Source organism: Petaurus breviceps, unplaced genomic scaffold (genome assembly GCF_028583685.1).
Source record: "Petaurus breviceps papuanus isolate PSGF00001 unplaced genomic scaffold, PetGlider_PUasm1.0 90625, whole genome shotgun sequence".
Taxonomy (NCBI): Eukaryota; Metazoa; Chordata; class Mammalia; order Diprotodontia; family Petauridae; genus Petaurus; species Petaurus breviceps.
The window spans coordinates 612532-640363 of NW_027187289.1; the positions used below are offsets into that span (position 1 = coordinate 612532).

The 27832-nt window shown below is 40.5% G+C and overlaps 1 protein-coding gene across 1 annotated transcript in view; it reads left to right on the forward strand.

The window, feature by feature from the left end:
- The first annotated feature begins 1868 nt into the window (after positions 1 to 1868).
- RAP2A (RAP2A, member of RAS oncogene family) overlaps positions 1869 to 27832 on the forward strand; it is a 52229-nt gene continuing 26265 nt past the window's right edge. Inside the window, exon 1 of the mRNA XM_069064148.1 lies at positions 1869 to 2305. Within this exon, the coding sequence (XP_068920249.1) occupies positions 1992 to 2305 (314 nt within the window). The 5' untranslated portion in view covers positions 1869 to 1991. The remainder of the gene's footprint in view (positions 2306 to 27832) is intronic.

The following is a 27832-nucleotide window of genomic DNA, read 5'->3' on the forward strand; positions in this document are numbered from 1 at the left end:
TAATAAGAGGAGGCAATAGAAGAATTTAGTGGAGGAGATAGAAGAGTAAAATTATGTACGAAACAAGTTCAAGAAGCGTTAATCAGCGCATCCCGGATCTGCAACATGTTAAGACAACCTAGGGATGTTTGAAACAGCCTGACTGAACCTGAGAGTCGGAATTCTGGTTTGAATTCTGGCTCGGCCACTCACTAGAGGATAAAATGGAGACAAAGTGTGCGGTTACATGTGATAGCCTCTGCCACTGACAGCGGGAGTACAAAGAGGAAGGGTGAGACCAGTGCACAGTCTAATCCACCGCAAGGAAAGCTTTGGGCTTTTCCTCCCGCACTCCCTACTCGCCTGCAGGGCTCTCGCCTTGCGCGAAAGGACCACTTTCTGTGATCTTTGTCCCTCAAAAGCTAACAACTCCACGCCCATCACCGAAGCCCAATGTCAGGGAATGTTTTTCGCAGAGTTTCATGAATCTTGTCCCTTTTGCCAGAATAGGTCACAGTGACTTTTTCTTCCCTGACCACCGCCCCTAAGCCCACGCCCGACTACAGCATCAGGGGAACACAAATGTGAGGCTGCTGATTGAAGCTCTTTTCGGATTGGTCGAGGAGAAACTTCCGTCACATCCCAGCTCAATCCAGGAGTGGCTAATTGCAAGCTTCCAGTCAGCCTCGACCTAGCACCGAAGGGCTGACTGTCTCTGGGAGATGGTGTCGTCACGTGGTACTGGGGCACCCTCCGGTTGGTAGCAACCGGTGCCACGTGACACGAGGCTTGCGCTGGTTGGCTGGTGCAGATCCAGGCTTCGACGAGATGTCGTTCAAACCGGCTGTTGCTAAGAGGCATGCTCAGTTTAGCTGGGAGTACCGAGAGAATCTGATTCTCCGGGCTTTAGCGACTCCCGACACTGGGGGCGGGGGAAAAAAGAGAGGTTGAAGCGCTAGATGAGCATCGCCGGCGCTTAAGAGGAAGGGCTGAGGTGGGAGACAAGTGGCTAAGCCTGGGGACGGGCAGGCCTCGGCAGAAGATGGGCCCGGCGTGACCTTCCTTGGCTTTCCTCTGAAACAGATGACTCTTCCCCGGCTGTGGGATGTGTGTGATTTCCCCACGCCGCTGCAGCACCCGTGTTTAAAAACAAGCATACAGCCACAGTTGGAGAGTTATGTCAGGATGAGTCCCTACCCATCTCTCTGCGCCCCTTAGGGGGATTGACAGTCACCTCCAAGTGAAGCCTTTCCTCAGGGGGATCACCTTACACGTGGGGGTTCACGCTCTTGTGACCAGGGGGCACTTTCCCCCAGTCCCGCTCGTTTTCTTGGTCAAACACTAAAACCTGGACGAGTGCATGCCACATGTTTCCACTTGTCTCAGCTGAGGTTAGGGTGTGCGGGCCTGCGGAGTCGGAGTCGGACCGAGGTTTGTTTGTTTTCCCTTCTCGGAAGCTCCGGCGCTCCACAGGCTGCAGCGGGAGCGGGCGCCTCGGGGTTGCCTAGGTGACGGAGGAAGAAGGGTGGAGCTAGCGCCCATCCCGGGCCCCGGCCCCGCCTCGCCCCGCCCCGCCCCGCCCCCGGTAGCACTGCAGCTCGGGAGCTAACGCGCCGCCCGCCGCCGGGCCGCCGTGGAGGAAGCGGCAGAGGAAGGAGGGCGGGGAGCGGCGACGGCACTGGCACTGCGGGCCAGCGGCGACGGCTCCTGCTCCTGCTCCTGCTTCCGCTCCTCGCTTCCCTCCCAGCGGCGTCCGCGGGGCTGCCTGTCCACCGAACGCGGTCCATGCCCAGGGCCGCCACTAACGCTGCTGCTGCTGCTGCTGCCGCCGCCGCCGCCCAGGGGGCTGCCGCGGCCGCGAGGCGGTGGTGGGGGCGGCGGCAGCGGCGGCGGCAGCAGCAGCCGCCCGAGGACACGGCGGCGGCGGCTGCGGTGCGATCCGGGGTCCCGGCTCGGCTGGCATAAGTCTATGTCGGCGGCCGAGGAGGCGGCGGCGGCGGCGGCGGGGGACGATGCGCGAGTACAAAGTGGTGGTGCTGGGCTCGGGCGGGGTGGGGAAATCCGCCCTCACCGTGCAGTTTGTGACCGGCACCTTCATCGAGAAATACGACCCCACCATCGAGGACTTCTACCGCAAGGAGATTGAGGTGGACTCGTCCCCGTCCGTGCTGGAGATCCTGGACACGGCGGGCACGGAGCAGTTCGCCTCCATGCGGGACCTGTACATCAAGAACGGCCAGGGCTTCATCTTGGTCTACAGCTTGGTCAACCAGCAGAGCTTCCAGGACATCAAGCCCATGCGGGACCAGATCATCCGAGTCAAGCGGTAAGGGTCCGGGGAGCCCCCCACCCCACCCCGGGGACGCGCCTCTGGCATCTCACCGCCTCCCCCCCCCCCAGCCTAACCCCCCCAGGGCAGGGAAAGGGGGGGGGGGGGTCCTGCAGACCAAGTTCAGGTCTGAAATAGAGGGAGGGGGCGGCCACCCAGTCTGAAAGATCTGCAGCGGCTCAGAAAGGACTACGGGGAGGGGGCGCGGCGGGCGCTGACTTAGAATGTTCTCTCTGGGAGGGTTTGTGTGCCCTTGGGTGTGTGTGTGTATGTGTGTGTGTGTGGTGTGTGCGCGCGCGTGCATGGTGTTGGGTATGTTATGCTTTCAAGTTTAGCTTGTGCTTTGTTTCCACAACTAAAATTTTTGTCAGCCTAGATCTATCGAATCCTTTGAGTGATAGAGCGGGTCAAGAGTCCAAAAAGAAGTTGAAAGACTTTCCAAGGGGGAGGGGGCTTATTTTGGAAAAGGGGAGAGGGCCGGAGAAAGGTGAGTTCTGGAAGAATAGTTGCGGTTTTTTTTTTTAAATGCGAGTAATTTGGGTAAAAAGAAGCAACTCCTTTTGCTGTATTTCACGACAGGATATTGCAAGATTAAGGTGAAAGGGCAAGAGAATCGATGCTGTTTTCACTCTTTTGCCATTTTGCACTTGTAGTGTTCAAGATTAATAGCTAGTTTTGAAAATGATTATTTAGAAATTCTGGACAGAGAAAGGGTACAATAGCTATTTGCAGGCCCTGTGGGTTTACAGATATATAGCCTAAATTATCGTGTGGACACATAAAAAGGCTATTAGAGAATCCAAAGGAATCAGGGGGAGTTTTTTTATTTAACTTACAAACAGGATTTTTCTTTCCCGAATGGTTAGCGAAAAAGTAAATGCATTTCTAAGACTTGCACGGGAAGTTTCAGTACCGCTTTTTCTGAAGTGTTTTGGTCTTTGTGTAGTAGGTGCTTAATAAATGCTAATTTACTGACTGACTTTAATCCCCAACACCTTTCTTAGTTCCTGGCATATAGTAGGTGCTTAATAAATGCTTGTGGCGTTGAATTGAAATCCTTTTTATTAAAAAAAAAAAAAAGCCTTTTTATTTTTTCCTCTATATCGTGGACGATTTCAAGGCAATTGAAATGTGTACCAAAACCCTCTGCTGTAAGATTATATATTCTAGCATACTCCATGTTCTCAATATCAAACTTGCTGATTTTTTAAAAAAGTTTTTGTAGATTTTTCTAATTGTCAGTTCAGCATTTGACATCTTATTGTGGCCTCTGCTGTCAAGTCATCTCTTCTGATTCTTATCAGTCATTAAGATTCTTGATATTTGCTGATAAATTTGTTGATGTACAATCTATAATGCAGCTTGGTCACTAATTTGTCTTTTTATTCACCTTGCCCTGTAGTTCATCCTAATTCCCCCCTCCCCCACTTCATAGTTTGTATGGATGTGCTCAGACACCATATACTTTTAAAGAGAGCAGTAAATCTATTGTGAATACAATTGTATCCTCTATTGGGTTCTGTAACTACTTTGAATGGGCCAGAGCCAAGTATCCTGTTTTCTTTGAGCACTCAGAGATATTAATTGAAAATGAAATTATCTTTAATGCAATTTGTGTGAGTGCTAAAGTAGAAGCAGGTTTTTTTTTTTAGGAACATACTAGTATACTCAGTAGTTGGATTAAAATTTTTTAAAGTTTCTTCAGGAATAACAAACTTAAAATTATCTTTTCAGTCTTATTCATAACTCTGAAAGATTTGATTCTGATTTTTTTCCCCTTCCTTACCCTTTATATTCTTGTAGAAGCTATGTCATTAATTTCTGTGGTATACTTTAGTATTAGTTTGTGTAATCTGTAAGGATTCCTATTTTTAAAACACAGAACAGTGGTTAAAAACGGTTTCTAGAACAGGGTTGTCTGGTGAAATTGCCAGCGCTCGGGTGGCGACTTGATGCTCCCAAGTGCTTCTTTCAGACTATATCAGATAAATGGAGTTTTCTTATCATCCCTCCCATCCAGTAGCAAACTGCCTGGCCCAGGGAAGAGCGTGGGGTCGACCCTGGCTAGAGATAGCTTACCTTGTAGACCTTATAGTTCGGAGAAATGACATCGCAATGAAAAGTGTTAAATAATAATGCAAGAGGGGTGCCAACAATGACTTGTGAAAGCAGAGCCTGGGAAAGGTCTTTATTAGGGAGCAGAATCAGAGAGGGATTTAAGGGGGAAATGGCATGTAGGAAGGCCAAGGCTGAAGGGGAAGGAAATTCTAGACTTGGGGAAAACTGAGCAAAGTCATGGAGAAGGGAAAGTGCAGAAATGGGTGTATTTGAGTGGAGAACAAAAAGAAATCCGAGGTTGGCAGAAACGTAAACTATATGAAGGAAAGTATTATAAAATTAATCTGGGAAAGAAGAATGGTAACAGATTATAGAAGAACTAGAATGACCAAGGAGTTTCAACTTTACTCTTTAGGTAATGGGAGTCATTGAGCAAAAAAAGGCCTCTGATCCACCTGGCCTAGATGTCACAAAGTAGGTACACTAGGTCTTACACTTAATTTTTTTAAATGCCCATAGACCTGCATTCACAGCGTATTTACTCCAGTTTCTAAGTTGTAATGCTATTAAGTTTTCATTATCTGGTATATAGGTTCATTGCAAGTTAGAAACTGACAAAGGAGGGGTGGGTAGGTAGTGCAGCGAATAGAACACAGGCCCTGGAATCAGGAGGCCCTGAGTTCAAATCCGGCTTCAGACACTTGACACACTTAATAGCCGTGTGACTTTGGGCAAGTCAATTAACCCCAGTTGCCCTCCAAAAAGCAAAAAAAAAAAAGAAAGAAATTGACAAAGGGAGTAATTTTTCAAGGGAGGTACACCGAAGCAGGAAGTGACACATTACAGCAAAGGAGACAGGAAGAAAATAGAACTTAATCAACAAGCATTCATTAGGTGCTGAGCTAGGCTTCTGAGATAGCAAGACGAAAGTGAAACAGTTCCTGCCCTCAGGGAGTTTATATTCTACAGTGTGCATGTGTGAATGTGTGTGTACATGTATAAGGTAAATTGGAGAAGTCACTAGCAACTGTGAGGATCTGAAAAACCATGCAGAATGTGATCCTTGATATCAGTCTTGAAGGGAATAGTGATTTTGCAAGGCAGAGGAAGGAAAGAAGGAATGTATTAAAGACATGGAAGTACAGCCTGTGCAAAGTCATAGAGAGGGGTTGTCATATGAAGAACAGGAAGAAGGCCAGTTTGATTGGATTGTAGAGTGGGAGAAGGGGGTGGCAAAATGTTGTTCAGTCATTTTTCGGTCACATTCTGACCCCATTTGGGGTTTTCTTGGCAAAGATACTGGAATGATTTCCCATTTCCTTCCCCAGCTCATTTCACAGATAAGAAATTGAGGCAAACAGGTTTATATGAGTTGCCCAGGGTCCCATATCCAGTAAGTGTCAAAAGCCAAATTTGAACTTAGGAAAATGAGTCTTCTTGAAACAGGCCTGGTACTCTATCTACTGGGCCACCCACCTGCCTGTGGTAATATGTTTCTCTCTCTCTCTCTCTCTCTCTCTCTTTCTCTCTCTCCAGAAAGCTAGGTTAGGGCCAGGTTATAAAGATCTTTAAATATCAAACCGAGAAATTTTTATGTGATCCTAGAAGTAATGTGGAACCACCAGGATTTTTAGAGTAAGGGAGAGACCTGGTCAGACCCATGTTTTAGGAAAATCACTTTCGCAGGACCATTTGTCAAGAGTTAATGTGGGCCTGAGCTGGGGTGGTAGATAAGGGAATAGAGAAGCGGTCAGATGTGAGAGAAGTTATAAAGGTAGAAATGACAAGGCTTGGCAGTGTGAGGGAAGGGAGGCTGAGGAGTCACTTCAGGCCTAGATGTCTGAAAGTTATGGTTATGACCTCAACAGAAATAGAGAAGTTTTAATGAGGGCTAAGTTTGGGGAGAATACTTAAGTAGACAAACAAACCTGTTTCCTGAGTCCATTAATATGTGATATAGCATAGTTTGATCACGGAATCACAAATTTTAGAGTTGAAAGAGATCTCAAGTGGCCATATTTGTACCCCAAAAAGTACAACTTATGCCCAAAAGAGAATTAATTCCTACCAAGAAATAGCTTGTAAGTGATTCCCTAGTAGCCTCTGCTTGAAAACCTCCAATGGTAATGAACCTAGGATCACCTGAAACAACCTTTTACACTTTGGGACATCTCTAATTGTTAGTAAGTTCTTCCTCATATTGAGCTTAAATGTGCCTTTAGTACAGCTAATTTATGTTATCTATATTTAATAACTTTTAACCCACCTGGGAGAAAAATCTGCTTCCAAGTGACATGTGGGCTTACCCAGGATGATCCATAATGATTTTCCAGAAATGAATTTGCTCCTGTTTTTTTCTTCTGAGGTTAAGCAGAACAAGTTTATAGTGTTGAACCCAAGTAATTTCAAAAAGCTTACTTATATTGTTTACTCTGATGAAGGCCAGGGTTATGTAATACATCTTTAGTGTTTTCTGTCAAAAATGGTTAGAATAAGAAAAGTTTAGGGACTTAAGTAAATTTTACAAACCAACTTGCACCTTTTCATGATAAGCAGCATGAGATAGTTATCAGAGCTCTCCACTCAGAGTCGGAACACCATGATTTGTGTCTCTGCTCCTACCTGGACCTTGTGACCTTGACAAATTCATATAACATTCCTAAGTCTCAGTTTCCTCATATGAAAAATAGATAATACTTCCAATAATAATACAGTAATTACTTACAGTAATAACACTTTCACTGTCCACTCCACAGAGATGGTGTGAGTTGTATGAACTATAAAGAATTATCTAAATCTGGGACTTTATCATATGTAGAACATCCCAGTCTTGATTAATGCAGGATAAATGAGGAATTGATGTTTTTACTATTAATTAGCCCGAGCATTTAGTTTCTCAGGACCATATCTGAGTGTTTCACTTTGGGGGGGAACTTGCCACTCTTCCACTTTTAAACACTGCCCTTGATACAGTATGGATTAGAACTGACAATGATCATTTTGTCTCTATAATTTGAAATTTTATTTACTCTTCTTAGAGCTGATCCTATGAGATCACTTCCACCATTCTTCTAGTCTCCCAGGTTCTTAACCTCATTGTTATCCTCAATTCCTCATTTTCCCACTCTCTTCTTAATCAAATGATGTCTTCTTATTTCTACCCTCTACAACATCTCACATCCAACCCCTTCTTTCTACTCACATAGCCACAACTTTAGTTCAAGCCCTCATTACTTTTTTCTAGACTATTTTTATAGACTTCTGTTTGGTTTCCTTATTTCAAATCTTTCTCCACTTCCACCCTTAACTCCACACAGCTGCCTTCAGCGCAGATATGACCTCCACGGTCCTTTGGCTTTCCATTGTCTCTAGGATAAAATAGAAACTTCTGTACTTGGTTGTTAAGGCCCTTTGCAATCTGGCCCCAACTTATGCTTCCAACTTCTTTATATATTACTACTCTTTCATGACTAGCCTTCTCTGTGTTTCTCACAAATGACACTGTCTTGTCTCCATGCCATGATTATTTTCCTCATTCCTGGAACTCATTCTTTCTCCTGCTGTTTCATTTTATTCCTCTTTCTCTAAGATATAACTGAAGCCCCACCTTCTCCATGAAGGTGGCCCCCACCCACCCAGTGCCCTCTTGTATTTATTTTGCATATGTCTGGCACATACTGCCTAATTAATAAATATTCATTGAGCAACGAAACTAGGAAACCAGCAACCCACTAGGATTTGTATGTTTCCTTAATTAGGATATTATCCCCAAGATGCTTCATATTTTAGGAATCTTAGTGTCCCTAATCAGTGCAGTATTTTTTTTTTTGATTGCAATTGTTTTATATTTTTTACTTCAACAGACCAAAGTAATTTGGACCCATTGGAAATGCCTATACATTTATTTTTTTCTTTTTTTTTTGTCTTTATTAATTTGTTTGTTTACTTTTAGCTTACAAGATTCAGTTCCACAATCCCTTGAGTTTCAAATTTTCTCCCCCTCATCCTCCTCCCCACCCCGCCATGGCAGTATGCAATCAAGTATAGGATCTGCAAATATTTTTAGACATTTGTCAGGTTGTAAAGAAGGATTATAACCGATGAAATGAACAATGGGAAAAAGGAAACAAAATCAAACAAGAAAAAGAGAGCAGGTAGTTTGCTTCAAACTGCATTCAAACTCTGTAGTTCTTTCTCTGAATGTAGACATCTCTTTCCATCTTGAGTCTTTTGGAGTTCTCTTATAACCTTGCATTGTTGAGAAGAGCCCAGTCTATCAGTATCCATTTATTTTTTAAAAGTTGACTCAGTGTGATCTCACACATGTACTTAGGAATTAGACACGAGAGGTTTCAGTGAAATTAAGGCTGAAGTTCTAATATGCATTTGCAGCATCATTAGGATCATTCTTTTACCTGTAATTCCCTTTTTATCTCCTACCTAGACAAACAATAACCCTGACTTTTGGATGTCAAGTTGCTATGGTAGGCACTATATGGGAGCTAAAAAAAAAAAAGAAAACTGTTTTCTTCTCTATCCCCACCCCACTTAAAAAAAAATTACACAGGCTGTATGTCTTAAGTTATCTGTTTTCTAGACCTGTACAGTCTTGTTGAGAACACATACTATACTAACAAATAATTACTGTACTAGAGAAGCCACTTAATCTTTCCTCAGTTTCTTTATCTGTAAAATGAGGTAATTCAATTAGATAACCTCTAACCTAATAGCCTCCTAGGACTGGAACCAAAGGAACCTCAGAGACCATGTAGTCCAAACAACTTTCTCATTTTATGGATAAAGCAACTGAGGTCCAGGAAGTTAAGTGATTTGCCCTCAAAGTCACATAGAGGTAGTGAGTTAGAGAAAGAACTTGAACCCAGCCCTGAATCCAGAGTCAATCTGATTTCTAATATAACAGGAAGCCTTTGAGATCACTCCTGGTTAGGGTGATGATAGAAGGTTTAATCTAAAAGGTAGATTTGTCTTGGGAATTGAAGGATAGGAAGGATTTGGGGTACAAAGGAAGTCAGTGTGACATTCTAGATGAAAGAAACAGCACGGGCAAAACCACAATAACAGGAAAATCAAAGCATCCTTTTTCCAGATGGCTATTAGGTGATACAGTGGATAGCGTTCCAGGCCTGGAGTCAGGAAGACTCATCTTCCTGAGTTCAGTGCCAGCCACAGACACATGCTAGCTGTGTGACCCTGGGGAAGTCACTTACCCTCTTGGTCTCAGTTTCCTCATCTGTAAAATGAGCTGGAGAAGAAAATGGCAAACCACTCCAGTGTCTTTGCCAAGAAAACCTCAGGTGGGGTCATAAAGAGTCAGACATAACTCAAACATGACTACACAAGTTAGCCTAGTGTGGCTGGCTGCAGGGGTTGAGGGGGGCAGAGGGAGGTAGGGAGGGAAGCAGAATAGTAAAGTGAGATAAAATTACAAAGATATTTGGGGGTCATATTTTGGAAGATTTAGAATGCTAGACTTCATCTTATAGGCAGTGGGGAGCAATTGAAGGTGTTTGAGTAGGGGAGGGACATGAATGTAAGTTCATCATGAGTAGGCATTATTTCATTCTTTGTACTGTATCACCAGTTCCTAGCAGCATATAAGAGCTTAATAAATACTTGTTGATAGACTGATCAAAGCTAGAAGTTAGTAACTACACTTAATACACTTAAGTGCATTTGGAATCGATTGTTTTACCTAAAGTGTTGGTTGCTGCTGCTTACTTTTTGTCCTTTGTTCAGGAAGAAGACCATGACATCAGGAAGGTGATGCCATGACATGCAAGTGAATTGCATTTAAGTGAGGGAGGGCTGTGCCAAGTCACCAGCCTCACTTTCTCCTCCAGAGCCATCTGGGTCAGGACCATATATGGATCAGGACAACTGGAGATGGCCCGGGATGCTGTGGGGCACCTTGGCCTTTTCAAGCTAAGGTCTTTAACAGGTGTCAGTTTGACTGAGGCAGCCCCCATTCAGTGATTAAGACTTAATTTTAAAAAATGAATCAAAGAATGGCTCCCCCAAAAAATAGATCTGAGAGAGGAAGACCCTTAGGGTTTCTGACCAAAACAGAAATAATTATTATTTCTATTCATTCTGAGCCAATCAGGGCTCACACAGTGACCAAGTAGGGCTTGATCTGGGACCAGAGTGATTTGGGGTCTAGGCTGGTCTTTAAGAGAAAAATAAAAAACAAAAAGTTTTAGAGATTAAATTTTCTGTTCACCTTGGGCAGATCAGTCCTTAATGGATGGGATAGTCATCTTGGAAAAAGGTCTAGTGGGCAGTGGGTCACCCCAGGGCCCGGTGATTAGCTCTTGTTTTTTTAACCAATGACATGAAGGCTTAAATGGCATGCTTATTAAGTTTACAAATGACACAAAACTGGGAGGGACAGTTTGATAATTTGATTTACAGAATCAGCACCCAAAGAAAAATCAACCAGTTAGAATGATGGAATGAATCTAATACTGTGAAATTTACTGAAGATGACAATAAAGCCCTACATTGTTGAATAAAAACTTCAAGTAAACTTATATAGATGGGAGGGCTAGGGCTGGTGATGTTGATGTAGGAGAGATCTGGGGATTGTGTTAAGACTACAAGTTCAATTGATGGTGAGTTGATGGTGCAGGGAAAAAAGAAAATGTTCTTAAAGAAACATAGTGTTCCAGTAGAGAGACTTGATAAGACCTATTTTGGTCTGCATGTAGTAGCATATAATAAAACTTGTGTTCGGGTATTTGGTAGGTACTGTATTTTAGGAAGGTTATTGACAACCTGGAAAGGTACCGGAATGGTAGGGAGTCTGGACATCCTGCCATACAAAGATCAGGATCAGTTGAAGGAATCAGAGATGTGAATAAAAGACCTTGGAGAAATATGGTAATGGTCTTCAGATATTTGAAAGGCTGTAATGTAGGAACTGGATTAGATTTGTTCTGCTTTATTGAAGAAAGAAGAAGCCGGAGTAAGGGTTGTAATTGCAGAAAAGGAGATTTAAGCTTGATTTAAAGGAAAAAAGCTTGAAAACAATGAGACCTGTCCAGTGCAGCTTTGAAGGATAATAGATTTCCCCTCATTGGAGGTCTTCAAGCTAAGACCATATAAATAATAGCCAAGAATGTTGTACAGAGAAGATTGAGCTTGAGGACTTCCTAAAGTACTGCCCAGCTCTGTAGTTCTCTTAGTTTGTATTTTCAGATTTAAAGGAGATTAATCTGTTATTAGTTCATAGGATCAGCTGAGAGAGGTCAGTGGGTGTAGGGCTGATGTGAGACCAGTTAAGGACCATGGTAATATCAGTGGAAGTAGAAAGGAAAGAAAGGATACATGGAAAAATTAGGGAAGAAAAATCTGAGTTATTAAATATCCAGGTTCAATGTTCACTCTCTTAACAAAAAGAAACTTTATCTATTATTCAATTGAGTCATTGTATGCTTATCATGCACCAAATTTAAGAGAAAGTACCTATATTCATGAGGCCTATAATATAATTACAGGGCTAAAATACTAACATATAGGTATAGTACATAATGTTATCTAACAAGAGTGTTAGAGAATTGCATGGTGCTATTTGAGGTTAGTAGAATATATACTAGAACGCAACAGTACTTAAGAGGTATTCTAATCTACTAGTCTTCTCCCCTTTCTGCCCTACCCCACCCTCATCCCCAACTTTATTTTTACACATGAGGAAACTGAGACCCCTTTTTTTTTAAGCAATTGGGGTTAAGTAACTTGCTCAAGGTTACATGGCCAGTTATTTCTGGGTGTGGTGCTAAGTATCTGAGCCCGGATTCGATCCCAGGTTATCCAACTCTGGGGCCGGTGCTCTTACTCACTGTACCACCTGGCTGGCCACCCCTGGAAACTGAGACTCTTAAAGGTAAAGAGATATGTTCACAGATAGCTAATACTAAAGGAGAACATTGTTGGGCAGGCAGTTGTAAATGTAGAACTAGAATTTGAGAGAGCAGTCACAGCTAGACAGACAGATTTGGAAATCATCTGTGAGCAATGATGGTTGAAGGATCAAGCCTGAAGGTAAGACTGAAATGAAAGAATTGCAAAAGGTCACTCTCCTTTCCACTTATTCTTTGACCCAGAAAAAGTTAAAGGGATAAGTGAGAGGGGTGGCTAGGTGGCACAGTAAATAGAACACTGGCCCTGGAGTCAGGAGGACTTGAATTCAAATCCAGCCTCCGACACTTAACACAAAACTAGCCCTGTGATGTTGGGCAAGTCACTTAACTCCAACTGCCCTACCTTCCCCCCTCCAAAAAGCAAAAAAAGGGGGGGGGATAGGTAAGAGTTTCAAAAAGTGGATTGAGAGCAGGTCAATGGTATTGAATGTACAAAATTGAGGATCTAGGCAAAAAGAAACGTTTGATATAAATCTGCCATATTTTTTAACTCCTTTGTAACTTACCATAAGACTGCGAAACCCTTTACGTTTTAGCTACAGACTTTGCCTCCTTGCTCCTAAAAAATAGCTTAGATATTATTTCACTTTATTTTGACTCTGAGTCAAAGTATCTAGCCTCCAAATAAGTAAGACCTATTAATAATAATAGCTAATGATAGTTAACATTTATATAATGCTTACTTTTTGCCAGGCAGTGTGGTAAGTGTTCTATAATTTTTATCTCATTTAATCCTCTCAACCACCCTGGGAAGTAGGAACTCTTATTATCACCCCCATTTTACAGATGAAGAAATTGAGGCAAACAGGTTAAGTGACTTGCCCAGAGTAGTATCACAGCTAATAAGTGTCAAGTAGGATTTGAATTCATATCTTCCTGTCTCAAAGTCCACTTCTCTTGTCCACTCAACCCTACCTCAGTCCAAGGTTGAATATAGAAAGAAGGATATATATTCTTCTACATATTTCAAAGAGGAGCTGTGTGCGCTTTACCACAATTCAACACCTGGACATGCCAGTCTAAGATTAACAATTAACTCTAGTAGCTTTTCATAGATACCAGTAAGACCAATGGAAACTAATTAGATTCATAAATGAAGATTAAGAAACATTCTCTCTAAGAAAAAATTTAGCTGTGACATGAAATTATACTGGTGTGGAGAAGCCGTTTGAATTTTATTGTTCTTTTTGGTTTCTTTCGATGTGTTTATTAGACGAAGTTCTACTCGGTATATTTCCGATCTAATGAGAAAGATCAAGTTTCTCAAAGATACTTTTATGCTTCACAATATCAAACCAAGGCTTAATAATACTAACAGTGGTGAAGATATAATGAAAAACATTTCAGTAAGAATGACTAACATGTGTGCACGTGCATGCATGTGATGTGTTAACAGCTGTTTTCCTTCAGTATATAAAAAACTGGTTTGTATAGCTACTCACAGTACAGAAAATCCATTGCGATTCCTCTTCTTTTTAGTGGATAGTCTTGCAAGAATTCCTTTGGCCAAAAAATTCATCAGCCCGATGCCAACCTGGCAATAAAGCTCTCACCAAATTTATCTTGTACAGAAGAATAAAGTTCATTACCAGTCTAGCACTCAGAACTTTTCCATTTTGGTAAGACCTACCAGCTGGTTTGCTGTTGGCGCATTCTTTGAGAAGCCAGGGTCACCTTCAGAATACGATGAGACCTAGGAGTGGGCTTATAGTGTAGACTTGAGAATTTACTCTTTCGAATGCTGGTTATCACCTATGTTGTTGTAGCTTTATGTTTATGTAATTGAAATTCCTTTTGAAAAATTGTACCTATCGCTTCTGTGACTATTTGGGCTAAAAACATTTGTACCTGATAGTACTATTTAAGGCTACTTGCCTTGTAGGAAAAATAAAATTAAAAAAAATCTTGAATTATTTGATTTTTCTTGTGTTGTTTGTCTTTTGAGGATAGCCTTACTTATTGTCCCCAATTTGAATTATCATTAAAGATTTAAAATGAGCTCCTTAGAATTTAAGTTATTCTAGTTAACTGTACCAAATATTAACTCTATATTATACTGAAGTCATTGCTGGGGAAGTACAGTAATTGTGAAATCAGCATCTTAAGTCTTTGAAATTTTGATGTATTTAGTTACTTAATGATAATTAAGCCTGTTAAAAATATAACTCTAATCATGCATTGCTGAAAACTCTGTCTGAATAAGCTGTTTTAAATAGATTATAACATGTAAATTAAGTATACTTTTAAATAAGGCATCCTTTTTCATTCGAAATGCTGAGCTGAGTTCAGTGATAAAATTGAATATATACAATTATATATTGTGCTTTCTGTAGTAAGCTTTAAAGTTTTAACTCACTAAAAATTAACTTTTGGGTTTTTTGGTGGTAAATGTGTTGATCTGAAATCTCTCATTTCCAAGAATCTAGTGCTGTCTATTGTATTTGTGCTAAATAGCTCTGAAATTATAGTTTACTTCCTGTTTTACAGTTTATGTGACAGATAGCTAACTGATCATCTGCTTAGTACTTGTTATTAAAAGTAAAAGAAACACTCCTATTTAAAAGATTTGGGCGGAATTATTTATTTTCAAAATGTTTTGATTCCTTCCTCTTTTTTTTCTCTTTAACCTCTAAGCCCTTTCAAAACTGATTCAGAACTGCAGTGACTATTGAAATAGATCATTAGAACAGATGGTTAGTAAAGGCTATGCCTGTTACAGAGAAGTGGTGCTTAGTTGTTGAGCAAGATGATGAGAATATTTATTTTAAAATGTAATTCAGTAAAGCATCCTTTATTGTGGTGAATATTAGAAATATAAATGCATATCTTTAATAACATTCTCAGTACAAATAAGCAAGATATCTCTTGTCCACTGCGAACAAAAACAGAGGAAAGGGATGTTGTACAACACATTCAAGTTAGATAAATGAAAAAATATCCTCAATTTTAAAGGTATTTCAGTGCTAAAACATTTTGCCACATGGGGTTTGAAGAAATATTTCTCAGGAGGTTTACAACTGAGGTACCTCACCATGTATCAAGGGTGATATTCATCCTTGGTCATTCAACCACCAAGGGCTTATTTAACACTTACTTATGTGCTGGGCACTGTGCTAAGTGCTAAGCATACAGGGAAAGACAAAAACATTGGCCCTTCCCTCAAGGGAAACATTCAAATGGGGAAGACAGCGTGTAAATAACTGTGTACATACAAGGCATAAAGTGATCTCTGAGGGAGGACACAGAAGTAGCTGGAAAGGCCTCTTACAGAAGGTGGAATTTGAGTCTTCATATGAAGACTAGTTGAAGAAACAGACCAAAAAAAAGGAACTTGAGAAGAGAACAAGGGATAGCACAGATCTTCAAGGGCTCTTATGTGGGAGAAAGTGGGATTGGAAGCCTTAGCTCAAGAGGCTCAGTGGCCTAGTTCAGAGAGCACTGGGCTTGGAATAAGTATGACTGGAGTTCAGATCATGCCTCAGACACTTACTAGATGTGTGGCCTTGGGTAAGTCACAACCTCTGTTACCAGTTTTCTCATCTACAAAACTACAGGGTTTTATATTCAGTGGCTTCAAAAGTCCTGTCCGGTTCTAAATCAATGATCCCATGATTCCTGTCAATCAGAGAGACCATGAATGGAATATAGGAGCTGAATAAATTCTTGTTGATTAGATTAGAGCCAACCCAAAATTAATGACTTGTAATGTGATATAGGAAATTTGTTATGATTGACTATTCGTATTTGTTTTAAAGATTTCTCCCCCCCCTCCCTGCACCCACCTCATTGACTGAAAGATGTGGAAGGGAGAGAAACTATTTACTTAAAAAAACACAAAAGTATAAATGGCTTGCCTTGGGAGATCATGGGTTCTTACTGGAAGACTTCTGGAAGAGGCTGGACAATTATTTGTCAGGAATGTTGTAATGGGTATTACCTTTTGGGTAGAGTTTAGATGAGATCTTTTCCATCTCTAAAATTCTGTGATCTACTTTTAAAAGCAAAAGCACAAAGGTATGAATTCAACATGTGTTTAATATGGTTGAGAGTGGTTCAATTTTGTTGGGATGTAGAGTATAGGAGGTAGCTAGGTGGCATAGTGGACTGAGCACCAGGCCTGGAGTCAGGAAGACCTGAGTTCAAATCTATCCTCAGACACTTAACTAGCTGTGTGACCCTGGGCAAATCACTTAACCCAGGTTACTTTAACCCATTGGAGAAGGAAATGGCAAATCACTTCTTTATATTTGCCTAGAAAACCCCATGGACAAGATGGTCCACTGAATTACAAAGAGTCCAATACAATGCCCTTAAAAAGGTTCAGGAGTACCAGATTTGAAGGAGGGAGGAGGCTGTAAATGGCTAGCAGAGAAAGGTGAGTTTTAGTCCAGAAAGTTGCTAAGATCATTGACTCCCTTAATAGAGCAAGGACTGGAAGAACCCTCAAAGCCCATAGGAGACATGACCTGATCTCTGAATAAGGAAGTTTATTCTCATAGTATTATGAATTGGGGCAGGGCCGGGATGTCCCCTAAGGGGCTCTTGAGAGGGTAGTCTAGGGAGACAGTGATGTGGCCAGCTAGAATAGTTACAGAAATAGAGAAAAAGGGATGGATTCAGTGGATGTTGTGGAGGTGAAATTGATTGAGAAGAACCAGAGGTAGCCCCCAGCTCTGAACGTGCACAGGCAGCTGGACTGTGCCACAGGCAGGCATACTAAGCACCCTGGTGCCCATGTCTTCAGCACCTCACATTGAGACCAGCAGGCTTATGGTGCTGCTGTGGTCTGTGTGGCAGTTTGCCAAAATACATAATTATTCTTTCTTTCATCACTGGCTTTCTTCTACAGTGAGGGATATCTGTGGCCACCTATTTATGTGGAATCTTCTGATCTTCCCTGGTTGCTGCCCTTCTGGTCATTTTTTTTGTCTCTTCCTTCTTTCACTTGTTTCTTGTTTTCTTCCTTCTTGGGCATTCTTTCTCCTACCCCTTTTTAGATTTTACTCACACAAAGGTTAATCCAACATATCAATAACATGGGTCTGTTCAGGGGACTCTTTTTTTTCCTTTGTAGAAAAATAGACCAACCACAGAGCACCATCTGCTGTCAGAACCAGCAGACCAGGACCTTGGTGGTGGGACAAACCAGAGGAGAGTTGGCTAATACTTAGAGTCTAGTCAGGTTCACCACAAGAGGGAACGTTTCAGCAGCCTGCAGTAGGAGAAATGCATACAGGTGAGCCTGGCTCTAAGGAATCTAAGACAGTGGGAGGCAGGAACAGGTAACCACCCTCTGATTAGAGGGCAGAGCAAAAACTCCTCCCAAAGCTTCCATCTTAAAGAGAACTCAGAAACCCATTTCGTAGGCCAGATTCCATTCCATTATCACTGTGTCCTGACCTTCCCCATTTTTAGCTTCCTTTTGTCTGTTGTCTTCCCCTATTGGATTGTAAGCTTGTTGAAGGCAAGGACTTTGTCTTTTCTATACCCATCACTTAGCACTGTACCTCACCTAAGGAAAAATTTCAAGGCATGGAATATCATTATGTATGTACTATTGCGGGGGAGCAGGGAGGGTAGGGTAAGGTTTAGATTTGTGATTTCTTCCTGTTTTTTTTGTCTCTTCCTTCCTCTGTCCATTTACTGTAGTCAGGAGTATGTTAAGGAAAGAAAAAATTTTACCAGATTTTAAAAGTGTTTTAATTATAATTAATTTTTTGGCAAATGAAAGGTGCTTAATAAACATTTATTGTATTATTATCATTTTTTAAACAATCGGGGTTAAGTAACTTGCTCAAGGTTACACGGCCAGTTATTTTTGTGTGGGTGCTGAGTATCTAAGGCCAGAACCGATCCCAGGTCTCCTGACTCTGGGGCCGGCGCTCTTACTCACTGCACCACCTGGCTGCCCCCATTTATGTTATTATTGTGTGGTATGTTTGATGTTGATTGGATGTAGCACATTAATCTGATTAAGATTACTGTAGATTGAGTTAGCCTCATGAGAATCCTTCAGGAAAATAATAAGGACCTAGTCACAAGAACTAGAGTTCAGGGGCAAGATTCTGGTCTCTGATAGAATCAAGGATAGATAAAGTAGGACCCAAGTCCCAGAGGAAATGCATCATTCAGCAGCTACTCCAGTTTGAGGATACTAGGTAGGGAACTAGTTATTGGAAGACTTGTGTACTAGGTAGGATTGCTTGTAAGACAAAAGGCAAGGGCTTCATTACTAGAATCAGAGCATAGGTAGGAGTGGGACCAGAATAGTACTTTGATGTTTTTTGTTTTGCCTGAGCTGTGGGATACTGGATTCTTATGTTGTCCTTTCTCAGAGACCAGCTTTGTCCTAGAAACTAGGTAATACAGATTAGACTAGAGTCTAGTGGAATTAAATAGTCCTACTTATTTATGCTGGAAAGTTTTGTCGGCATGGGATATCATTACACATGTAATATTGGGGTCCTTTGGGGGGGGGACAGGGAGGACAGGGTAAGGGTTAGATTTGTGCTTTTATCCTGCCCGTTCACTAGAGTCAATCAGTAGTGTGCCAAGATACCAGATTTCTTAACTAAGGAAAGAAAAAAATGTTACCAAATTTTAAAAGTGTTTTAGTTATATAATTAAGTTCTTGGCAAATAAATTTTATCTGAGACATTAAAGCATTGTTAAACAGTCATTAGCAGAAAAATATACTTTAAAACTTAGTGATGCTTGTACAAAATAAATTAGTACATCAAGTGCGTTTTGTTAATTTTTAGTAGTTTTTGCCAAAAATTTCTATGATAGAATATACCAAGAAGAGTTTTATTATATTTCCAGATTAAAGTTGGATAGTTTAATTCATGTACATATTTCTGACCATCTGGCTCAAAAAAATTTCTTAATGCATTGGTTAGTTGAATTCTCTGATGTACAGTTTTTGGCTTTTATGTGAACCAGAACCCATGTGGCCAATACTTTTGCACATACAGACAGTCCACAACCTTTGAAGGATGAAAGATGTGTTTTTCCATGTACATACCCAAGTTTAGAATGATGGCCTCTTATGGCTATAAGGAAAGGTGCCAGTAGAAATGCCTACCAATTGTATTTACTCACTACCTGAAGTCATAGGATTTAGAGATCATTTAGTACAGTGCTCTCATTTTCTACTTGAAGAAATTGAGATCCTAAAATGTTGTGAGTCTTCCAAGGAAAGTCCTCTGACTCCAAATCTGCTGCTGTTTTCCCTATGCTTGTGAATGAGTAAGAGAGAGACCAAAGAGAAGAGATTTTAGCATGGTGATTCCCAACTCTGGTTTTGTTTCTCCTTCTTTAGAGTTATTATACAGTTCTCCAAAAATGATTAAATTTCACATTAATTTTAAAATATGTAATTTTAACTTGGATATTTGCAGAAGGGGGTGGAGCATGGATGTAAACAAGTCACACTGATTCAGAGGGGTCTGGTTTATGCCATGTTGAGAAGAGAGCTTCCAGGAAAACTGAGTTGCCAAATGTTTTTCTCCCACTCTGGATTACCAACACAAGTGTGGAGGAGGACCACTTAATTCACTTTAATACTGGCATATTATTCTTCCCATAGTTGGCATTTAATGCACATTTGTTGAATTAAAATCAGAAAAACCTCTGAGTGGTGGTAGAAAAGACCACAGTGAGGAGCTGGAAAAATCCCATTCCACCTAAAAGGGATAGCTTTAGGTCTCTGTTTAGTGACTTTTCCTTCCATATCCTGAAACAGACTGGGCATAACCTTCCCCGAAACCTTAATCCCAGGACTGGGCCAGGAAGTGATATTTACATACAACCCACTGTGTAGCTCTAGCACCAGAGTCCCCAGATTCTCTATGAAATGGCTTCTCTCACCATTCCTACTCCTGCTGAACTGGTACACTTCCACTTATCTTTGAAAACTTAGCTGAAATTGTACCTCCCAGAGTTTGCAAAGCGTTTTGCTTGTACTTCTTTTTTGGCGTTTATGTAGTCAAAGACAACTTAGAAAGCTCCCTCCCTTCCCATCTTAGGGCCTTTTCAGTTCCTCTTCTGCTTACCACTGAATCCAAACACATGGATAAAACATATAACACAGTGAGTATAGTCTTCCTAATTGTTCTGTGCAAGAGTCAATTATTTTGGCTTAAAGGGCCCTCTTCTCTAAGGGTTTGCTGGGTTAAAAAGTAAATTAATATCCTGATTGTATGAAGAAAGTATTTCAGCCAAGTAATTTGCCAGGCCAACTGAAATTTGACCCTTTATTGCTTTAAGATAAGGAAGTACAGTAGGTGGGTACAAAGTATGTCTTGATGCTTCAGTCTCCTGAATTTATAATTTTTTATTTGATTATGTTATTGAGCCTTCTTTTCTCTGGTAAGTTTTAATTTTTTCCTGTCTAGACTTTTCTTTCATTAAAGAAGTTTAATTCTGATGTAATGTTGGATTCTTTTCCATGAAATTACCTTTCACAAAGGAGTTTTAACTTTTGATACATATTAATTAGCAGTGTAAGGCAAGTCACTTAACTTTCTTGGCCTCAGTATCTTATCTGTAAAATAGGAATAATAAGGATAATAATCACACCTACCTCACAGGTTTGTTGTGAAGGTCCTGTGACAAAAAACGTAGCTAGAGTGCTTTGCAAACCTTAAAGTTCTACACAAATGCCAGCTATTGTTATTGGTTATTATGATTGTTAATTATCTTTTAACACATATTTGAATAGAATTGAATCCATTAATTTTGTGACTGTATTACTTCTCTTAACACTTTGAGGCAGCTAGGCAGAGTAGAGCACTGGGGCTGGAATCATGAAGAGCTGGGTTCAGATTCCACCTCAGACACCAGCTCTGTGACCTTGACTAAGTCACTTAACCTCTGTTGACATCAGTTTTCTCAACTATAAAATAAAGTTAGTAACAGCACCTCCCTCCTGCCCTCCCTCCCAGGGTTCTTGGGAGGACCTAATGAGATAATATTTGTAAAGTGCTTAGCACAGCACCTGGCTCCTAAGTAGGCAGTGCATGAATGCTGGCGATGATGATGTCATCTGCTCAGAAATCTCTGTATATGAAGCCAGTGTATAAGAACCCTGCCAGTCACTTCTGGGAAAAGAAAAGATGACATGTCCTGATGACATTTTCCAAATGGTAAATTAAGTCCTCCAGCACATTTGGTTGCAGTGAGGCATAACGGTGGAAAGAAAGCTGGGTCTGGAAGCACAGGGAGGAGATTCAGATTCCACTTTGGCCATGTCTTTGTCTGACCGTGGGCCAGTCCCTTAACTTACCTGGAATTCAGTTTACTCAACTCTGAGATTAGGGGGTTGGACTGTATGATGACTGAGATCGCTGGTTTAGATCTGTGATTCTTGTGAAGTCTCCCAGAATGATCTGACACTTGTGGTTTACAGTTTTGCACTCTGCACCACTGGAATCTCCCTGTGAATTAGATCACAGACCTTTCAGAAGGCTACTAAGTGTATATCTATCATGTGTTCAGTGTTTTCCTTTATGCCTAGGGTATCTTGGCACTCATGGGATCATTTCGTAGATGGTAATAGTATCAAACTATGTTATCAAGACTTGTAGTGATACATTAATTAAATTAAATGCAGGTATAATTACCTGGGGTAGTAACTTTATTGCAAAGAAGAACAACTGGCAAAGAACCATATGATAAGTCAGTCCTTATTTGGTGGGAAATATAATGAAGCATCAGGCTTAAAGTTGGGGAATTTAAGTTCTAGTTTTACTATAAATTTATAAAACCTTGTAGCAACCATTTTCTCACCATGCTATAAGTTTTTGGTTGCATACCTTCTCTTTATCATTTGAAATGCCAGTGAAGCCTCTGGCCAGACTAGGTATTTCAAGATGTTGAAATTCCTGTGCTCACTGTCAGTTTTGATTGTACTTCCAAGAATATCCATTGAAACCCTCAGATTTTTTATCTTTAAAATGAATTGGGTTGGACTAAGTGACCTCTGAGGTCTGTGATCTGATGCATTCTGCTCCTAAACTGATATGAAATTAAATTGTTGTTCAGTCATTTCAGTTGTGTCCAACTCAGTGTGGCTCCATTTTGGGTTTTCCTGGCAGAGATACTTGAGTGGTTTGCTATTTTCTCATCCAGCTAATTTTACAGATGAGGACACTGAGGCAAAAGGTTTAGATGGCTTGCCCAGAATCACATAGCTAATAAATGTCTCAGACTGGATTTGAAGGCCTTCCAGATTTCAGGCTTGGCAATCTTTCTAGTGTTCCATCAAGTTATTCACACTTTGCTTTATGCGTATTTGCTTTTTGATTCATTGTAGGTGCTATAACATTTAAAAACTTTGGACAGAGAAGTAACAATGACCAGATCTCTGTAGTGAGTTTAATTTGATTCTAGTCTAAAGTAGGGGGTGAAGGACAAAGAATAGGAAGCTCAGGTGGGATAAGATTAGAGCCTAACATGTTCTCAAAAGTTATCAATTATATTTTCATTTTATTTTTTATTCTGAACTTAAGAAACACCAAAAATTAGTGTTTCTATAAATAACAGCATAAAGAAGAGGAAGAAAGATGCAAGAGATATTTTGGAGGCAGTATTAGCAGAATTTAGCAAATTAATTAGAAGGCAAAGGAAAGAAAAGAGCGAGAGAAAACATTAAAGCTTCAGATATGGGCGACTGGCTAAAATTGGTGGTGCCACTGACAGAATTTGTGAATCAGAAAGCATGTTTTGGGGTAAAAATCACAAACTCTATGGTGTGTTAAATTCGAGTTTACACAGGACATCCAGTAGAAGTAGCCTGTGACTGCAGCCTGTAGCAGCTGGAATTATAAAATCTGGAGCTGGAGAGAGAGATGAGGTTAGAAATATAAACCTGGTAGTCATCTGCCTACAGGTAACATTTGAAGCTATGAAAATGAAATGAGATTTTCAAGGGAGAAAGTTTTAAGAGAGGAGAGAAAAGAGAGCTAAACACCAGAGCTTGAGAAGCACCAACATTTAGGGGGACTGCTGAGAGAGAAAGGGAGAGGATTGGTTAGGGAGGCTGGAGAAGCAGCCGGTGTAGAACTCTGGCAAGACGTGGAGAAGGGATCCAGGGCTTGTGCACTTGACCTTGTGACTGAACATCCAAGATGCTGTGTGAACCGGAGGTTTTTAAGAGCAGTAATGCAAATAGTAATGACAACCAGGTAATTGTGGCTCAGAAGGAGACCAAGGAAAGTGAGGACTAGGAAAAGACAGTAGATTTTGGCAATAAGAAGGTGACCTTGGAGAGATCAGTTTAAATGGAGTGAGAGAGGTCTGGGGAAGCACTAGAAGCCAGGATTAAGGAGCAAAGAACTGATGATGAAGTGAAGGAATTAGATACAGGTTATTTTTTCAAGAGGCATGGCAAAGAAAGGAAGGACCCAGAAGGGACCATAGGTGAAGGAAATTAAAAGAGTCCAGGGAAAACTGGTGTGTTTTTTTGGTCTGGAAGAGAGTAAGATTACAGAGACTTGAACTTGTTTATAACAGATGGGGGGGAAGGGGTAAGATCTCAGCAGTTTTTGGTCTAAGGAGTAGAGATACCTCTTCCTGAGATGGGGGAAGAAGAAGGAGAAATAGGTGATGATACTGAGACATTGTGAGGAATGGATGGAGGACATTAAAGGAAATGACCTATTATTTTCCATGAAGCAGGAAGCTAGCATCTACTATAAATGTAGGAGTTACGGGTTAAAGAAAAAGGACACATTTTGAGTTACTGTGGGGGATGAGAAAGAGAACCAACTATAGAATAAATGACTGCCAATTATCCCATAATATAATCTGAATAAAACTAAATCTGTTCATCAACTTTGCTTAATGGATTGAAACAAAAATCAGTAAAAGTGGTCATACTATCGAATATCTTTAGCTCAAGGATTCTTAACTTTTTTGTCATTGACCCCTTTGGCAGTCTGGTGAAGCCTACAAACTTTTAAATGTGTAAAATAAAATACATTTTATATTTCAGGATTACAAAGGAAACATAATATTGAAATTCAGTTAACAAAACATGTTTTTTGATCTCCTGTTAAGAACCTCCACCTTATGATGTTGTTAGGCCTCCTTGGGTAATCCTGAGAACTGAGTCTGTTGACTTAGTAGATAACTTCACATGGTGGTTAAGTTCCAACTATACAAAATGTAACATATTGAAAATGTGTGTTGTCTGCTGTACCTAAAGTTATTTGGTGATTCTGTGAGTACATGGTAGTTAGTTCAGAAGGACTTATCAGGCATCAACAGCAGTAAGATACCATGTCATCCTTTCCGCTTCTATTTGGCAGTCATAGTTTTAGTGAAGCCTGAGGAATTTCCCCAGTGTTCTATACTTTAGTCTCCAGCAAGACCTTACTCTGAAACTTCTCCATGATGTAGAGCTGAGCTTGGTATTTATAGAGCACAAGTTCAGAGGGTCCTATAGCTTTGAGCCCAGGTTCTATGATGGATTAGCTATGGTATTCTATCATCTGAGGACTAGACTAGCTAAGTTTGGAGAGACTTATCATAAAAATACTAGCCTAGTTGGGATGATAAATTTTTTTTTCACTCATAGCAACTCAGAAACACTGCCCATGTTGTGGAAGCACAATCTTCAACAATGGAGAGAGTACCTACTCTAATGAAATCATTGAACCTTAAAATTAATATTAAAACACAAGCTATCTACATGTTTAAAAAGCTTCGTAGACCTAGATAAAAATACCAGTAAAAACTCATTAAATATTACCTAAGAAATCTTAAGTTATGCTGTCAGACATAGAGGCTTTGTTGGTCAGTATTTTTACTTTTTTTTTTTTTTTTTTGCTTTTTGAATGGGGGAGGGCAGAGCAGTTGGGGTTAAGTGACTTGCCCAAAGTCCCACAGCTAGTAAGTGTTAAGTGTCTGAGGCCAAATTTGAACTCAGGTTCTCCTGATTCCAGGGCTGGTGCTCTATTCACTTCACCACCCCCTACTTTTTTTTTTTTAAGTTTTATTGATTATTTTGTTTTTTACATTATGTTTACAGATTTGTCCTACTTCACAAGTGGTGTCTTATAACAAAGTAAAAATAATAATGATATCATCTGAAAATGCATGAAATATTTAACATGTATAGAATGTACATGCTATAGGTGCATGTGCACGCACAAACACACCCCCCACACCTCTATCCATTTCAAAAAACAATCTATTTTCTTTCATCCCTACCTTCTATCCAAAGGGGGAGGAGTGAAGAAGAAAAAAATTTCCAAGAAATATGCATAGTCAAAAAATTTGCTCAGTGCTATATACAGAATTTTGACTTCTTCAAAAATTGAAATAAGATCTGGATAATTGCAATTTGTTAGGATATCTCCATTTTATAAACACTTGCCCATTTAGACTATAAACTCCTTTAGTTTATTAAAGATTATGTCTTATATTTCTTTCTATAATCCTAAATACTTAACACAGTCACTCAATGAATATTTGTTTTTATTTTTGCTTTGAAAATCGAAGGTATGACTGCATATATTTGGATTTATAATGCTTTCACTTACTTTTCTGTAATTTTACAGATGAGAAAAGTGAGTCTGCTTCACTCTTCATTGGTCAATACAAGTGACGGACATAATGATGGATGGTAAAATGAGATATGAGATACATTCATTCTCAGATGTGACTGTGGTGATTTGGTTTGCTGAACTATGCATATGTTATGAGGCAGGCCTTCTATTTGGAAATGGGGAGGGAAAGTGATCGTTTTTTTCGTAGTTAGAGATATGTCCAAAAAAGAGTATCGATAAAAATAAAGAGACATGAAGCAGGAGATAGAAACATTTTGTTACTATCTTGTTTAATATATGCTTCTTTTAAAAAATTCTATAGCAGTTCAGTTACTCACGTGGTCTTTTTTACTCTGTATATTGAAATATGTGTTCAATGATTAACTTTACAATTTACAAAGGCAATTAATTTATTAAAAATACATAGGCTTGCTGAAAAGATACAGCACCAGAGAAAGAGTGAATCAGCAGGAATAAGAGATTGGAGTGGCAGCAAAGGATTAATGACCACTTAAATACAATACCAAGAACTTGAAGCCAGAATACCAGTAGACAGCCCAACAATGAGTAATCAATATTTTGAGCAGCAGTAAAAAGATAGGAGAATCCAAAGGGGGAAAACAATGAACCCAGAGAAGTTAAATGCCAGACAAAGGACACACCAGTAATTAGTATCAGAACTGGAACCTTGTCTGTAAAATATCCTTGATGCCCATCATGGGGCTGCTCTGGGTTATGCCTGGCTCCACATGCTTACCATGTGCTGGAGAGTCACCTTCTTAAATGGGGATCTTATGTTTGTCACTGAATAGTTTTCATCATATCATAAAAAAACTTTTGTGTGTTTTTATTTATTTATTTATTTTTGGTTATCGCTGAATTGAGTCATTGTGTACTGACTTTAAAATCAGGAAGACCTGGATTCATATTCAGCCTTTGATACATACTGGCTATGTAACCCTGGGCAAGTCCCTTATCTTCTCAGTGCTCTAGGCAATTCTCTAAGCCTCTGAGCTTCAGAGGAGGCGGGGAGGCGGGGTTGTTCCCCACTGTGGAGTTACCTATACATTGAAATCACCAGTCCAGTTCTTATCACTATACAGTGATGAACTTAAACATCAACAAACATGAACCTTTCAGTTTTACACAAAAGGTCAGAAAAGAGTATTGAGCTCCTTTTTTGTATCCGGATTCCCAGCTGGCCAAAAGCAGCCAGGAGACTGCAGGGGATAGATAGAGCCTTAGACTCAGGAAAGCATGGGCCTCTTTGCCCATGAGATTGGCCTCTTGCACATACTAGCTGTGTGACCTTGGACAAGTTACTTAACATCTCTCTGCTTCAGTCTCCTCACCTATAAAAGGGGTTAATAACAACATCTAACTTCCATGGTTATTGTGAGGTTCGAATTTGATGTTCATAAAACTTTTAGCGTGGTTTCTGATGTATAGTAGGCACTGAAATGCTTGCTTCTTTCCATCTTAATGACTGGCACATAGTAGGTGCTTAATGAATTCTTGTTGATTAATGGAGCTGTAATCACTTCTGTTAGTGTGTATTAAGTTTAACACAACACTGGCAAAATTGCCCTGCCTTGTGCCCCCTTTTGAACTTCCTTCTTTTCTCTTCTCTGTGTTGAAATTTTCATGTTTCGTTGATGCCTTTTTATCCTCATAGTCACTACCCACCAATTTTCCATCCCTGAAACTAGAAACACCTTCCTTTTAACAAGTAATTACAATTGAGGCCCAGAAGGCCAAAGATGCAGAGGCAGGCCCGGAAGGGGCCTGATCAACTCGGAGGGCAAGTCGTCCCACCAACCAGAAGGGCCACTACCAGGCCTATCACCAAAGGGCTGGGACTGGAAAGAGCAAGGTAAGAAGCAAATACAGGGGCCCCTGTCCTGGACAGCAGATACTCCTGGGGCTACCACTTCATAGCCCAGAAATTAAAAAAAAAAAAAAGCCCCTATCAG